At 41.9% G+C, this 15,842-nt stretch overlaps 1 protein-coding gene across 1 annotated transcript in view; it reads left to right on the top strand.

Moving 5' to 3' along the window:
• PPP1R37 (protein phosphatase 1 regulatory subunit 37) overlaps positions 1–15,842 on the top strand; it is a gene marked incomplete at its 3' end in the record, with an annotated part of 35,551 nt that overhangs the window by 14,299 nt on the left and 5,410 nt on the right. Inside the window, exons 8-12 of the mRNA XM_085044015.1 lie at positions 3,298–3,417; positions 8,973–9,123; positions 10,436–10,591; positions 12,487–12,599; positions 15,550–15,801. Of these exons, the coding sequence (XP_084900141.1) occupies positions 3,298–3,417; positions 8,973–9,123; positions 10,436–10,591; positions 12,487–12,599; positions 15,550–15,801 (792 nt within the window). The remainder of the gene's footprint in view (positions 1–3,297; positions 3,418–8,972; positions 9,124–10,435; positions 10,592–12,486; positions 12,600–15,549; positions 15,802–15,842) is intronic.

The following is a 15,842-nucleotide window of genomic DNA, read 5'->3' as shown; positions in this document are numbered from 1 at the left end:
TTTTTTCCTGAATTTTTCCCATTTTTATTCTCCTTTTTTTGCCATCTTCCCCATTTTTATTCCCATTTTTATTCCCATTTTCCCCGTTTTTATTGCTATTTTTCCCTGTTTTTTTCCCATTTTTATTCCCATTTTTTCCCCGTTTTTTAGCATTTTTATTTCCATCTTTCCCATTTTTTCCCCATTTTTAGTCCCATTTTCCCCATTTTTTCCCCATTTTTTCCCATTTTTATTCCCTTTTTTCCCCATTTTTTCCTCATTTTATTTCCATTTTTTCACATTTTCATTCCCTTTTTTTCCCATTTTTATTCCCATTTTTTAGCATTTTTTTCCCATTTTTTCCCATTTTTTTCCATTTTTATTCCCATTTTTTCCCATTTTTATTCCCATTTTTTCCTCATTTGATTTCCATTTTATTTCCATTTTTTCCTTATTTTTTCCCATTTTTTCCTCTTTTTTTTCCATTTTTATTCCCATTTTCCCCGTTTTTATTCCCATTTATTCCCAATTTTTAGCATTTTTTTCCCATTTTTTCCCCATTTTTATTCCCATTTTTCCCTGGTTTTTTTCCTTTTTTTCCCCATTTTTATTCCCATTTTTTCCCATTTTTATTCCCATTTTTTCCTCATTTTATCCCCATTTTTTCCTCATTTGATTCCCATTTTATTTCCATTTTTATTCCATTTTTATTCCCATTTTTCCCTGTTTTTTTTCCATTTTTATTCCCATTTTTCCCATTTTTATTCCCATTTATTCCCATTTTTTAGCATTTTTTCCCATTTTTATTCCCATTTTCCCATTTTTATTCCCATTTATTCCCATTTTTTAGCATTTTTTTCCCATTTTTATTCCCATTTTTATTCCCATTTTTCCCATTTTTTCCCCATTTTTATTCCCATTTTTCCCCATTTTTCCCCCATTTTTATCCTCATTTTTTCCCATTTTTTCTCTTTCTCTCCCCCATACTTCATCCGATTTCCATTCCGTTTTTTTTCCCAAATTTCTCCTTTTTTCCCCCATTTTCTTTTCCCACTTCCTCTCCCTTTTCCCCATTTTTATTTCCATTTTCCCCATTTTTTTCCAGGGCGCCTCGGCGCTGTTCGACATGATCGAATATTACGAATCAGCGACTCACCTCTTCCCATTTTCCCCATTTTTATTCCCATTTTATTCCCATTTTTCCCCATTTTTATTCCCATTTTTCTTCCCATTTTTTCCCCTTTTTAATTCCATTTTTTCCCGTTTTTTCCCCATTTTTATTCAATTTTTTCCCAATTTTTTCCCCATTTTCTTCCCCATTTTTTCCCATTTTTTCTCTTTCTCTCCCCCATACTTCATCCGATTTCCATTCCCTTTTTTTGCCCAGTTTTCTCCTTTTTTCCCCCATTTTCCTTTCCCACTTCCTCTCCTTTTTCCCCATTTTTATTCCCGTTTTTTCCCATTTTTCTTCCCCATTTTCCCTCCCCATTTTTCCCATTTTTTCTCTTTCTCTCCCCCATACTTCATCCGATTTTCATTCTGTTTTTTTTCCCAGTTTTCTCCTTTTTTCCCCCATTTTCTTTTTCCACTTCCTCTCCTTTTTCCCCATTTTCCCCCATTTTTATCCCCATTTTTATTCCCATTTTTATTCCCATTTTTATTCCCATTTTTATTCCCATTTTTTCCCCATTTTCCTCCATTTTTTCTCCATATCTTCCCCGTTTTTCGCCCCCATTTTTTCCCATTTTTTCTCTTTCTCTCCCCCATACTTCATCCGATTTCCATTCCCTTTTTTTTCCCAGTTTTCTCCTTTTTCCCTCATTTTCCTTTCTCACTTCCTCTCCTTTTTCCCCATTTTTCCCATTTTTATTTCCGTTTTTCCCCATTTTTCCCCCATTTTCCTCCCCATTTTTCCCCATTTTTTCTCTTTCTCTCCCCCATACTTCATCCGATTTCCATTCCGTTTTTTTTCCCAGTTTTCTCCTTTTTTCCCCCATTTTCTTTTCCCACTTCCTCTCCCTTTTCCCCATTTTTATTCCCGTTTTTTCCCATTTTTCTTCCCCATTTTCCCCATTTTTCCCCCATTTTCCTCCCCATTTTTCCCATTTTTTCTCTTTCTCTCCCCCATACTTCATCCGATTTTCATTCCGTTTTTTTTCCCAGTTTTCTCCTTTTTTCCCCCATTTTCTTTTCCCACTTCCTCTCCCTTTCCCCCATTTTTATTCCCATTTTTCCCATTTTTTTCCAGGGCGCCTCGGCGCTGTTCGACATGATCGAATATTACGAATCAGCGACTCACCTCTTCCCATTTTCCCCATTTTTATTCCCATTTTATTCCCATTTTTCCCCATTTTTATTCCCATTTTTTCCCCTTTTTAATTCCATTTTTTCCCGTTTTTTCCCCATTTTTATTCAATTTTTTCCCAATTTTTTCCCCATTTTCTCCCCCATTTTTCCCATTTTTTCTCTTTCTCTCCCCCATACTTCATCCGATTTCCATTCCGGTTTTTTTCCCAAATTTCTCCTTTTTTCCCCCATTTTCCTTTCCCACTTCCTCTCCTTTTTCCCCATTTTTATTCCCATTTTCATTCCTTTTTATTTCCCATTTTTCCCCATTTTTCCTCATTTTTCCTCCCCATTTTTCCCCATTTTCTCTCTTTCTCTCCCCCATACTTCATCCGATTTTCACTCCGTTTTTTTCCCAGTTTTCTCCTTTTTTCCCCCATTTTCCTTTCCCACTTCCTCTCCTTTTTCCCCATTTTTATTCCCGTTTTTTCCCATTTTTCTTCCCCATTTTCCCTCCCCATTTTTTCCCATTTTTTCTCTTTCTCTCCCCCATACTTCATCCGATTTCCATTCCCTTTTTTTTCCCAGTTTTCTCCTTTTTCCCTCATTTTCCTTTCTCACTTCCTCTCCTTTTTCCCCATTTTTCCCATTTTTATTCCTGTTTTTCCCCATTTTTCCCCCATTTTCCTCCCCATTTTTTCCCATTTTTCTCTTTCTCTCCCCCATACTTCATCCGATTTCCATTCCGTTTTTTTTCCCAGTTTTCTCCTTTTTTCCCCCATTTTCTTTTCCCACTTCCTCTCCTCTTTCCCCATTTTTATTCCCATTTTCCCCCATTTTTATTCCCGTTTCCTCCATTATCCCCCATTTTTATCCTCATTTTTTCCCATTTTTTCTCTTTCTCTCCCCCATACTTCATCCGATTTCCATTCCGTTTTTTTCCCCAGTTTTCTCCTTTTTTCCCCCATTTTCTTTTCCTACTTCCTCTCCCTTTTCCCCATTTTTATTCCCATTTTTCCCATTTTTTTCCAGGGCGCCTCGGCGCTGTTCGACATGATCGAATATTACGAATCAGCGACTCACCTCAACATCTCCCACAACAAACACCTCGGGCCCAGGGGATGGCAGGCAGCTGCTCACATGATGAGGAAGGTGAGGGATCAAAATCCCAAAAATTCCCCCCAAAAAATTCCCAGACATTCCCCAAAAAAAAATCCCAAAAAATTCCCAGAGATTCCCCCAAAAAATCACCAAAAATTCCCAGAGATTCCCCAAAAAATACCCCAAAAATGAAAAAAAATTCCCAAAAAATTCCCAGAGATTCCCAAAAAAATTCCCAGAGATTCCCAAAACATTCCCAAAGATTCCCAGAAAATTCCCCAAAAATTCCCAAAGATTCCTAAAAAATTCCCAAAGAGATTCCCCAAAAATTCCCCAAAAATTCCAAGAAAATTCCAAAAAAAATTCCCCCAAAAATTCCCCAAAGATTCCCCAAAAAATTCTCAGAGATTCCCAAAAAATCCCCAAAATTCCCGAGATTCCCAAAAATCCCCAAAAATTCCAGAGATTCCCCAAAAAATTCCCCAAAATTCCCCCAAAATTCCCCCAAAATCCCCAAAATCCCCCCAAAATCCCCAAAACTTCCAAAAATTCCCCAAAGAGATTCCCCAAAAATTCCCAAAAATTCCCCAGAATCTTGGAGATTCCCAACTCCCAGAATTCCCAAAAATTCCCAGGGATGGCAGGCAGCTGAGCACATGATGGAAGGTACAGAATTCCCCAAAAAATTCCCCAAAAAATTCCCAAAAATTCCCAAAAAATTCCCCAAAAAATTCCCCAAAAAATTCCCAGAGATTCCCAAAAAAAATTCCCAAAAAATTTTTAAAAATTCCCAAGAAATTCCGCAATATTCCCCAAGAAGTTCCCCAAAAATTCCCCCAAAAATTCCCCAAAAATTCCCCAAAAAATTCCCAAAAATTCCCTGGAATTCTCAGAGATTCCCAACTCCCGGAATTCCCAAAAATTCCCAGGGGATGGCAGGCGGCTGAGCACATGATGAGGAAGGTACAGAATTCCCAAAAAATTCCCAGAGATTCCCAAAAAATTCCCGGAAAAATTCCCCAAAAATTCCTAAAGAGATTCCCAAAGATTCCCAAAAAATTCCTAAGGAGTCCCAGAAAATTCCCAGAGATTCCCAAAAAATTCTCAAAAATTTTCCCAAAAATTAAAAAAAAAATTCCCCAAAAAAATTCTCCCAAAAATTCCCCAAAAAATCCCTAAAAAATCCCCCAAAAATCCCCAAAAAATCCCCCAAGAGATTCCCCAAAAATGTCCCAAAAATTCCCAAAAAATTCCCCCAAAAATTCCCCGGAATTCTCAGAGATTCCCAACTCCCAGAATTCCCAAAAATTCCCAGGGGATGGCAGGCGGCTGAGCACATGATGAGGAAGGTACAGAATTCCCAAAAAATTCCCAGAAAAATTCCCCAAAAAAATTCCCCAAAAAATTCCCAGAGATTCCCCAAAAAAATTCCCCAAAAATTTAAAAAAATTCCCAAGAAATTCCGCAATATTCTCCAAGAAGTTCCCCAAAAATTCCCAGAAAATTGCCCCAAAAATTCCCAAAAAATTCCCAGAGATTCCCCAAAAATTCCCAGGAATTCCCAAAAAATGTCCCAAAGATTCCCAAAAAATTCCCTGGAATTCTCGGAGATTCCCAACTCCCGGAATTCCCAAAAATTCCCAGGGGATGGCAGGCGGCTGAGCACATGATGAGGAAGGTACAGAATTCCCAAAAAAATTCCCCCAAAAATTCCCAGAGATTCCCAAAAAAAAATCCCAAAAAATTAAAAAAAAATCCCAAGAAATTCCACAAATATTCCCCAAAAAGTTCCCCAAAAATTCCCAGAAAATTCCCCCAAAAATTCCCAATAAGTCCCAAAAAATTCCCCCAAAAATTCCCAAAAAATTCCCAGGAATTCCCAAAAAATTCCCAGAGATTCCCCAAAAAATTTCCCAAAGATTCCCAAAAAATTCCCTGGAATTCTCAGAGATTCCCAACTCCCAGAATTCCCAAAAATTCCCAGGGGATGGCAGGCAGCTGAGCACATGATGAGGAAGGTACAGAATTCCCAAAAAATTCCCAGAGATTCCCAAAAAATTCCCCAAAAAATTCCCCAAAAATTCCTAAAGAGATTCCCAAAGATTCCCAAAAATTTAAAAAAAAAATCCCAAAAATTCCCAAAAAATTCCCAGAGATTCCCCAATACTTCCCAAAGAATTCCCAAAAAATTCCCAGAAAAATTCCCAGAAAAATTCCCAAAAAAATTAAAAGAAGTTCCCAAAAATTCCCAGAGATTCCCCAAAAAATACCCAAAAAATTCCCAAAAAATTCCAGAGATTCCCCAAAAAATTCCCTAAAAAAGATTAATTATCCCAAAAAAGGATTAATTAGCCCAAAAAAAGAACTAATTATCCCAAAAAATGACTAATTATCCCAAAAAAAAGGACTAATTATCCCCAAAAAGGACTAATTATCCCAAAAAAGAGCTAATTATCCCAAAAAAGAACTAATTATCCCAAAAAAAAGTGCTAATTATCTCAAAAAAGGGATTAATTATCCCAAAAAGGGACTAATTAGCCCAAAAAAGTACTAATTATCCCAAAAAAGGATTAATTATCCCAACAAAGGACTAATTATCCCAAAAAAAGAACTAATTATCCCAAAAAAAAGTGCTAATTATCCCAAAAAAAGGATTAATTATCCCAAAAAAAGGATTAATTATCCCAAAAAAATGACTAATTATCCCAAAAAAAGGACTAATTATCCCAAAAAAGCTAATTATCCCAAAAAAAGAGCTATTTGTCCAAAAAAAGACTGATTATCCCAAAAAAAAGGATTAATTATCCCAAAAAAAGAACTAATTATCCCAAAAAAGGATTAATTATCCCAACAAAGGATTAATTATCCCAAAAAAAGGACTAATTATCACCAAAAAAAGGATTAATTATCCCAAAAAAGGATTAATTATCCCAAAAAAAGGACTAATTATCACCAAAAAAAGGATTAATTATCCTAAAAAAGTTCTAATTATCCCAAAAAAAGGATTAATTAGCCCAAAAAAAGGATTAATTATCCCAAAAAAAGAACTAATTATCCCAAAAAAGAACTAATTATCCCAAAAAAAAGTTTAATTATCCCAAAAAAAGAATTAATTATCCCAAAAAAAGCTAATTATCCCAAGGATTGCTCTTTCTTTGGCTCCACAGGGATCATCCCAATTATCCCAATTATCCCAATTATCCTAATTATCCTAATTACCCTAATTACCCTAATTACCCTAATTATCCCAATTCCTTCCCAACCTCCTCATTTCCCTTCCCAGGATGATTCCAGAGGGTTGGAATTTCGGGAATTTTGGGGTTGTTGGTTTGGGAATTTCTGTGCTCCCGGCTCTGGAATTCCCAAAATTCCCAAAATTCTCAAATTCCTAAAGAATTCCCAAAATTCCCAAATTTTCTTCCAGATTTCTGACTCCATTCCCAGCACAGGAATTCCCAAATTCCCAAATTTTCTCCCAAATTCTCCCAGATTTCTGACTCTATTCTCAGCACAGGAATTCCCAAATTCCCAAATTTTCTCCTAAATTCCCAAATTCCCAAATTTTCTCCTAAATTCCCAAATTTTCTCCCAAATTCCTGACTCTATTCCCAGCACAGGAATTCCCAAATTCCCAAATAATTCCCAAAATTCCCAAATTTTCTCCCAAATTCCTGACTCTGTTCCCAGCACAGGAATTCCCAAATTCCCAAATAATTCCCAAAATTCCCAAATTTTCTCCCAAATTCATGACTCCATTCCCAGCACAGGAATTCCCAAATTCTTTCCTAAATTCCCAAATTTTCTCCCAAATTCCTGACTCTGTTCCCAGCACAGGAATTCCCAAATAATTCCCAAATTTTCGCCCAAATTCCTGACTCTGTTCCCAGCACAGCAATTCCCAAATTCCCATTTATTTTCCCAATTCCCATTTTTTTTCCCAATTCCCATTTCTTTCCAATTCCCATTTATTTTCCCAATTCCCATTTCTATTTCCCAATTCCCATTTTTTTTCCCAATTCCCATTTTTTTCCAATTCCCATTTATTTTCCCAATTCCCATTTCTATTTATTTCCCAATTCCCATTTTTATTTCCCAATTCCCATTTTTTTCCCCAATTCCCATTTTTATTTCCCAATTCCCATTTTTCCCCAATTCCTTTTTTCCAAATTCCCATTTTTTCCCCAATTCCCATTTTTTTTCCCAAATCCTGGTTGTTTCTCCCCAGACCAGCTGCCTGCAACACCCAATTCCCATTTTTTTCCCAATTCCCATTTTTCCCATTTTTTCTCCCCAGACCAGCTGCCTGCAGTACCTGGATGCTCTCAGCACTAATTCCCAATTTCTCAATTCCCATTTTTCATTCCCAATTCCCATTTTTTTGTCCCAATTCCTGGTTTTTTCCCCCCAGACCAGCTGCCTGCAGTACCTGGACGCTCAGAACACCCCATTTTCCATTCCCAATTCCCATTTTTTTCCCATTTTTCCCATTTTTTTCCCATTTTTTCCCATTTTTTTTCCCCAGACCAGCTGCCTGCAGTACCTGGACTCTCAGAACACCCCATTTTCCATTCCCAATTCCCTTTTTTTTCCCATTTTTCCCATTTTTATTCCCATTTCCCCCCAGACGAGCTGCCTGCAGTACCTGGACGCTCCCAATTCCCATTTTTATTCCCATTTTTATTCCCATTTTCCATTCCCAATTCCCATTTTTTCCCATTTTTTTCCCATTTTTTCTCAGACCAGCTGCCTGCAGTACCTGGACGCTCCCAATTCCCATTTTTCCCATTTTTTCCCCCCAGACCAGCTGCCTGCAGTACCTGGACGCTCCCAATTCCCATTTTCCATTGCCAATTCCCATTTTTCCTATTTTTATTCCCATTTTTATTCCCATTTTTCCCCCAGACGAGCTGCCTGCAGTACCTGGATGCTCCCAATTCCCATTATTTTCCCATTTTTATTCCCATTTTTCCCCCCAGACCAGCTGCCTGCAGTACCTGGATGCTCCCAATTCCCATTATTTTTCCCATTTTTCCCATTTTTATTCCCGTTTTTGCCCCCAGACGAGCTGCCTGCAGTACCTGGACGCTCCCAATTCCCATTTTTATTCCCATTTCTCCCATTTTTATCCCATTTTTCCCCCAGACCAGCTGCCTGCAGTACCTGGACGCTCCCAATTCCCATTTTTTGTCCCAATTCCTGGTTTTTTGTCCCCAGACGAGCTGCCTGCAGTACCTGGACGCTCAGAACACCTGATTTTTTATTCCCAATTCCCATTTTTCCCCCCAGACGAGCTGCCTGCAGTACCTGGACGCTCCCAATTCCCATTTTTATTCCCATTTTTCCCATATTTTTTCCCAGACGAGCTGCCTGCAGTACCTGGACGCTCCCAATTCCCATTTTTACCCATTTTTATCCCATATTTTTCCCCAGACGAGCTGCCTGCAGTACCTGGACGCCCGCAGCACTAATTCCCAATTTCCCAATTCCCATTTTTATTCCCATTTTTCCCCCAGACCAGCTGCCTGCAGTACCTGGACGCTCAGAACACCCCATTTTCCATTCCCAATTCCCATTATTTTTCCCATTTTTCCCGTTTTTCCCCCCAGACGAGCTGCCTGCAGTACCTGGACGCCCGCAGCACTCCCCTGCTGGATCCCTCAGCCCCGTTCGTTGCTCGCGCCCTGCGGATCAGCTCCAGCCTGCTGGTGCTGCACCTGGAGAACACCTCGCTCTCCGGGAGACCCCTCATGCTCCTGGGTGAGATTATGGGATTTTCTGGGATTTCTGGGATTTCTGGGGTTCCCGGGATTCCCAGGATTTCCACTTGGGTCTGGGGAATGGGATTTGGGATTGAAATTCCTGGGATTTTCTGGGGTTTTCTGGGGTTTCTGGGGTTTCTAGGATTTTATGGGATTTTCTGGGGTTTCTGGGATTCCTGGGGTTTCCTGGGATTACCACGTTTTCCATCTGTATTCCCATTTTTTCCATCCTCATTACCACTTTTTCTGTCCTCATTCCCACTTTTTCCATCCGTATTCCCATTTTCCCATCCCCATTCCCATTTCCCCATTCCCATTTTCCCATTTCCCCATCCCCATCCCATTCCCCATCCCTATTTCCCAATCCCCATTCCCCATTCCCATTTCCCATCCCAATTCCCCATTCCCATTTTCCCATTCCCAATTTCCCACCCCATTCCTGTTTCCCATTCCCATTTTCCCATCCGTATTCTCATTTTCCTGTCTGTATTCCCACTTTTTTTGCCTGTATTCCCACTTTTTTTGCCTGTATTCCCACTTTTTCCATCCCTATTCCCATCCCCATTCTCCCATTTTCCCATCCCATTTTCCCATCCCCATTCCCATTCCCATTTCCCCATTCCCACTTTCCCATTTCCCATCCCAATTCCCATTTCCATTTTTCCCATTCCCATTCCCCTATTTCCCATTCCCATTCCCATTTCCCCATTCCCATTCCCCATTTCCCATTCCCATTCCCCATCCCCATTTCCCATTCCCCATTCCCACTTTCCCATTCCCACTTCCCCATTCCCATCCCCATTTTCCCATCCCAATTCCCACTTTCTCCATCTGTATTCCCATTTTCCTGTCTATATTCCCACTTTTCCCATCCCAATTCCCACTTTTTCCATCCCTATTCCTACTTTTTCCATCCTTGTTCCCACTTTCTCCATCCCAATTCCCATTTCCCATCCCCATTCCCATTCCCATTTTTCCCATTCCCAATTCCCAATTTTCCCAATTTTCCCATTCTCATTTCCCCATCCCCATTCCCATTTCCCATTTCCCCATTCCCAATTCCCATTTCCCCATTCCATTCCCATTTCCCCATTTCCCCGTCCCCATTTCCCATCCCTATTCCCATTTTCCTGTCTGTATTCCCACTTTTTTTGTCTGTATTCCCAATTTTTCCATCCCCATTCCCATTTTCCTCTCCCCATTTCCCCATCCCCATTTCCCCATCCCCATTCCCCATCCCCATTCCCATTTTTCCCATTTTTCCCATTTTTCCCATTTCTCCCATTTTTCCCAATTTTCCCGTTTCCCAGCCACGGCTCTGAAGATGAACATGACTCTCCGGGAGCTCTACCTGGCCGACAACAAGCTCAACGGGCTGCAGGACTCGGCGCAGCTCGGCAACCTCCTCAAGTTCAACGGATACATCCAGATCCTCGACCTCAGGAACAACCACATCCTGGATTCCGGTGAGAATCGGGGCGGGAGTGGGGCTGGGATTGTGGGAATGGGGTTGGGATGGGATTGGGATTGTGGGAATGGGATTGGGAATGGGATTGGAGTGATGGGAATGGGGTGGGGAATGGATTGGGAATGGGGTTGGGATTGGGATGGTGGGAATGGGATTGGGGTGATGGGAATGGGATTGGGATTGGGATTGGGATTGGGATGATGGGAATGGGAATGGAGTGATGGGAATGGGGTTGGGAATGGGATTGGAGTGGGAATGGGATTGGGAATGGGATTGGAGTGGGATGGGAATGGGATTGGAGAGGTGGGATGGAGTTTGGAGTGGTGGGATTGGGAATGGGATGGGAATGGGATTGGGATTGGGATTGGAGTGGTAGGAATGGGATTGGGAATTGGAGTGGGAAGGGGGTTGGGAATGGTGGGAATGGGATTGGAGTGAGTGGGAATGGGGTTGGGAGTAGGGTTGGGAATGGCAGGAATGGGATTGGGAATGTGGGAATGGGATTGGAGTGAGTGGGATTGGGAATGGGGTTGGGAGTGGGATTGGAGTGGTGGGAATGGGATTGGGAATGGGGTTGGGAGTGGTGGGAATGAGATTGGAGTGGTGGGAATGGGGTTGGAGTGGGATTGGAGTGGTGGGAATGGGGTTGGGAATAGGGTTGGGAATGGCAGGAATGGGATTGGGAATGTGGGAATGGGATTGGAGTGGTGGGAATGGGGTTGGGATGGGAATGGGAATGGGATTGGGAATGGGGTTGGAGTGGGATTGGAGTGGTGGGAATGGGATTGGGGTTTGGTAATGGGGTGGGGAATTGATTGGGAATGGGATTGGGAATGGGAATGGGGTTGCGATTGGGATGGTGGGAATGGGATTGGGGTGATGGGAATGGGGTTGGGAATGGATTGGGAATGGATTGGGAATGGTGGGAATGGGATTGGGGTTTGGGAATGGGATTGGAGTGGTGGGAATGGTGGGAATGGATTGGGAATGGGGTTAGAGTGATGGGAATTGGGAATGGGGTTGGGAATGGGGTTGGGAATGGGGTTGGAGTGGTGGGAATGGGATTGGGAATGGGATTGGAGTGATGGGAAAGGGATTGGAGTGGGTTTGGAATGGGATTGGGAATGGTGGGAATGGGATTGGGAATGGATTGGGAATGGGATGGGAATGGGAATAGGTTGGGAATGGTGGGAATGGGGTTGGGAATGGGGTTGGAGTGGGATTGGAGTGGTGGGAATGGATTGGGAATGGATTGGGAATGGGAATAGATTGGGAATGGGATTGGGAATGAGAATGGGAATGGGAGTGGAGTGGTGGGAATGGGATTGGGAATGGGGTTGGGATGATGGGAATGGGATTGGGAATGGTGGGAATGGGTTTGGGAATAGGATTGGAGTGATGGGAATGGGATTGGGAATGGACTGGGAATGGATTGGGAATGGTGGGAATGGATTTCAGATGGTAGGATGGAGTTGGGAGTGGTGGGAATGGGGTTGGGAATGGGATGGGAATGGGATTGGGATTGGGATTGTGAATGAGATTGGAGTGCTGGGATGGAGTTTGGATGGTGGGAATGGGGTTGGAGTGGGATTGGGGTGGTGGGAATGGGATTGGGAATGGGATTGGGAATGGGGTTGGAGTGGTGGGAATGGGATTGGCAATGGATTTGGAATGGCGGGAACGGATTTGGGACTGGGATTGGGAATGGGTTTGGAATGGGGTTTGGAATGAGATCAGAACGGCAGCAACGGGTTCGGGTTGCTGAGAACAGCTCTGGGCTTCGGGAACAGCTCTGGAATTTTGGGAACACCTCCGGAATTCCGGGAACTCCAACCCCTGGCCGCTCCCGAATTCCCAAATTCCCAAATAATTCCCGAATTCCCGAATTGCCAGGGCTGGCTTACATCTGCGAGGGGCTGAAGGAGCAGCGGAAAGGATTGGTGACTTTGGTGCTTTGGAACAACCAGCTGAGCCACACCGGCATGGCCTACCTGGCCCTCACCCTGGTCAGCTTTTCCTGCTTTTTTCCTGCTTTTTTCCAGCTTTTCCCGCTTTTTTCCTGCTTTTCCCACTTTTCCCACTTTTTTCCCTGCTTTTTTCCCCATTTTCCCATGAATTCTCCCCATTTTCCCCTGGATTTTCCCATTTTCCCCCATATTTCCCCCATATTTTCCCCATTTTCCCTCGGATTTTCCCATTTCTCCATAAATTTTGCCCATTTCTCCACAAATTCTCCCCATTTCTCCATGAATTTTCCTCGTTTTCCCATGGATTTTCCCATGGATTTTCCCATTCCTCCATAAATTTTTCCCATTTTCCCACTGATTCTCCCCATTTTTCCCACAAATTCTCCCATTTCCCCCGGATTTTTCCCCATATCTCCCCCTTTCCCCCAGATTTTCCCATTTCCCCACGAATTCTCCCCATTTTTCCCTGGATTTTCCCCCATATCTCCCCATTTTCCCTGGATTTTTCCCATTTTTCTACAAATTCTTCCCATTTTCCCATGGATTTCCCCATTTCTCCATAAATTTTTCCCATTTTCCCACAGATTCCCCCATTTTTTCCCCCCTTTTCCCATTTTCCCACAAATTCCCCCATTTTTTCCCCCCTTTTCCCATTTTCCAACAAATTCTCCCCATTTGCCCCTGGATTTTCCCACAAATTTTTCCCATTTCCCCAGATTTTCCCATTTTCCCCCATTTTCCCCACAAATTCTCCCATTCTCCCCCATTTTTCCCAGGATTTTCCCACTTTCCCCTGGATTTTCCCATAAATTTTTCCCTGGATTTCCCCCCAAATTCTCCCATTTTCCCCCAGATTTTCCCATTTCTCCATAAATTTTCCCATTTTCCCCCCAATTCTCCCATTTTTTCCCCCAGATTTTCCCATTTCTCCATGAATTTTTCCTCTTTCTCCACAAATTCTCCCCATTTTTCCCTGGATTTTCCCCCATATCTCCCCATATTTTCCCATTTCTCCTTAAATTTTTCCCTGGATTTTCCCCAAAATTCTCCCATTTTCTCCCAGATTTCCCATTTCCCCATAAATTTTTCCCATTTCCCCCCAAATTCTCCCATTTTCCCCCATATTTCCCATTTCTCCATAAATTTTTCCCATTTTCCCCCAAATTCTTCCCATTTTTCCTGGGATTTTCCCATTTTCCCACGGATTTTCCCACAAATTTTCCCATTTCTCCATAAATTTTTCCCACTTCTCCGTAATTTTTCCCATTTCTCCATAAATTCTCCCATTTTTCCCCCAAATTCTCCATAAATTTCTCCCATTTTCCCCCATATTTTCCCATTTCTCCATAAATTTTTCCCATTTCTCCGTAAATTTTCCCCCAAATTCTCCCATTTTCCCCAGAATTTTTTCCCTGGATTTTCCCATTTCTCTGTAAATTTTTCCCATTTCTCCACAAATTTCCCCATTTTCCCCCAGATTTTCCCATTTCTCCATAAATTTTTCCCATTCCCCATAAATTCTCCCATTTTTCCCTGGATTTTCCCATTTCTCCATACATTTCCCCATTTCCCCATAAATTTTCCCATTTTTCCCCAGAAATTCTCCCATTTTCCCCCAAATTCTCCCCATTTTTCCCGGGATTTTCCCATTTTTCCCTGGATTTTCCCCACAAATTCTCCCATTCTCCCCCATTTTTCCTGGGATTTTCCCATTTTCTCACGGATTTTCCCCCAAATTGCCCCATTTCCCCCCAAATTCTCCCATTTTCCCCCAAATTCTCCCATTTTCCCATGGATTTTCCCCCAAATTCTCCCCATTTTCCCCCAAATTCTCCCCATTTTCCCCCAAATTCTCCCATTTTCCCCCAAATTCTCCCCATTTCTCCCCAATTTTTCCCATTTTCCCCCAAATTTTCCCATTTTCCCCCAAATTCTCCCCATTTCTCCCCATTTTTCCCTGGATTTTCCCCACAAATTCTCCCATTCTCCCCATATTCTCTGTTTCCCCCAAATTTTTCCCATTTCTCCATAAATTCTCCCATTTTTCCCCAAATTCTCTCATTTTCCCCCAAATTCTCCCATTTTCCCATGGATTTTCCCCCAAATTCTCCCCATTTCTCCACAAATTTTCCCATTTTCCCCCAATTTTTCCCATTTTCTCCCAAATTCTCCCATTTTCCCCCAAATTTTCCCATTTCCCCCACAAATTCTCCCATTTCCCCATGGATTTTCCTCCATATTTTCCCATTTCTCCACAAATTTTCCCATTTTCCCCCAAATTCTCTCATTTTCCCCCAAATTCTCCCATTTTCCCCCAAATTCTCTCATTTTCCCCCAAATTCTCTCATTTTCCCCCAAATTCTCTCATTTTCCCATGGATTTTCCCCCGAATTCTCCCCATTTCTCCACAAATTTTCCCATTTTCCCCCAAATTCTCCCATTTTCCCTGGATTTTCCCCACAAATTCTCCCCATTTCTCCCCATTTTTCCCATGGATTTTCCCCCAAATTTTCCCATTTTTCCCCAAATTCTCTCATTTTCCCATGGATTTTCCCCCAAATTCTCCCCATTTCTCCCCATTTTTTCCTGGATTTCCCCCAAATTTTCCCATTTTTCCCCAAATTCTCTCATTTTCCCATGGATTTTCCCATTTTCCCATTTCGCCCCATTTTTTCCTGGATTTTCCCCCAAATTTTCCCATTTCTCCCCATTTTTTCCTGGATTTTCCCCCAATTTCTCCCTGGATTTTCCCCCAAATTTTCCCATTTTCCCCCAAATTCTCTCATTTTCCCATGGATTTTCCCCCAAATTCTCCCCATTTCTCCCCATTTTCCCATGGATTTTCCCCCAAATTTTCCCATTTTTCCCCAAATTCTCCCCATTTCTCCCCAAATTTTCCCATTTTCCCACAAATTTTCCCATTTTCCCACAAATTCCCCCATTTTTCCTGGATTTCCCCACAATTTTCCCATTTTCCCATTTTCCCCAGCCGCACACGCAGAGCCTGGAGACTCTCAACCTTGGCCACAACCCGATCGGCAACGAGGGCGTGAGGAACCTGAAGAACGGTTTGATCGGCAATCGCTCCGTGCTGCGCCTCGGCCTCGCCGCCACCAAGCTCACCTGCGAAGGTTTGGGAATTTGGGGGAGTTTGGGGAATTTTTGGGATTTTTTGGAGATTTTTTGGGGATTTTTTGGGGATTTTTTAGGAATTTTTGAGGAATTTTGGGGATTTTTTGGAGTTTTTTGGGGATTTTTTTGGGATTTTTTTGGGGATTTTTT

The sequence above is a fragment of the Lichenostomus cassidix genome, unplaced genomic scaffold (genome assembly GCF_008360975.1).
Source record: "Lichenostomus cassidix isolate B80296 unplaced genomic scaffold, HeHo_3.0 HiC_scaffold_35, whole genome shotgun sequence".
NCBI lineage: Eukaryota > Metazoa > Chordata > Aves > Passeriformes > Meliphagidae > Lichenostomus > Lichenostomus cassidix.
This window is presented reverse-complemented; position numbering and strand designations above follow the sequence as displayed.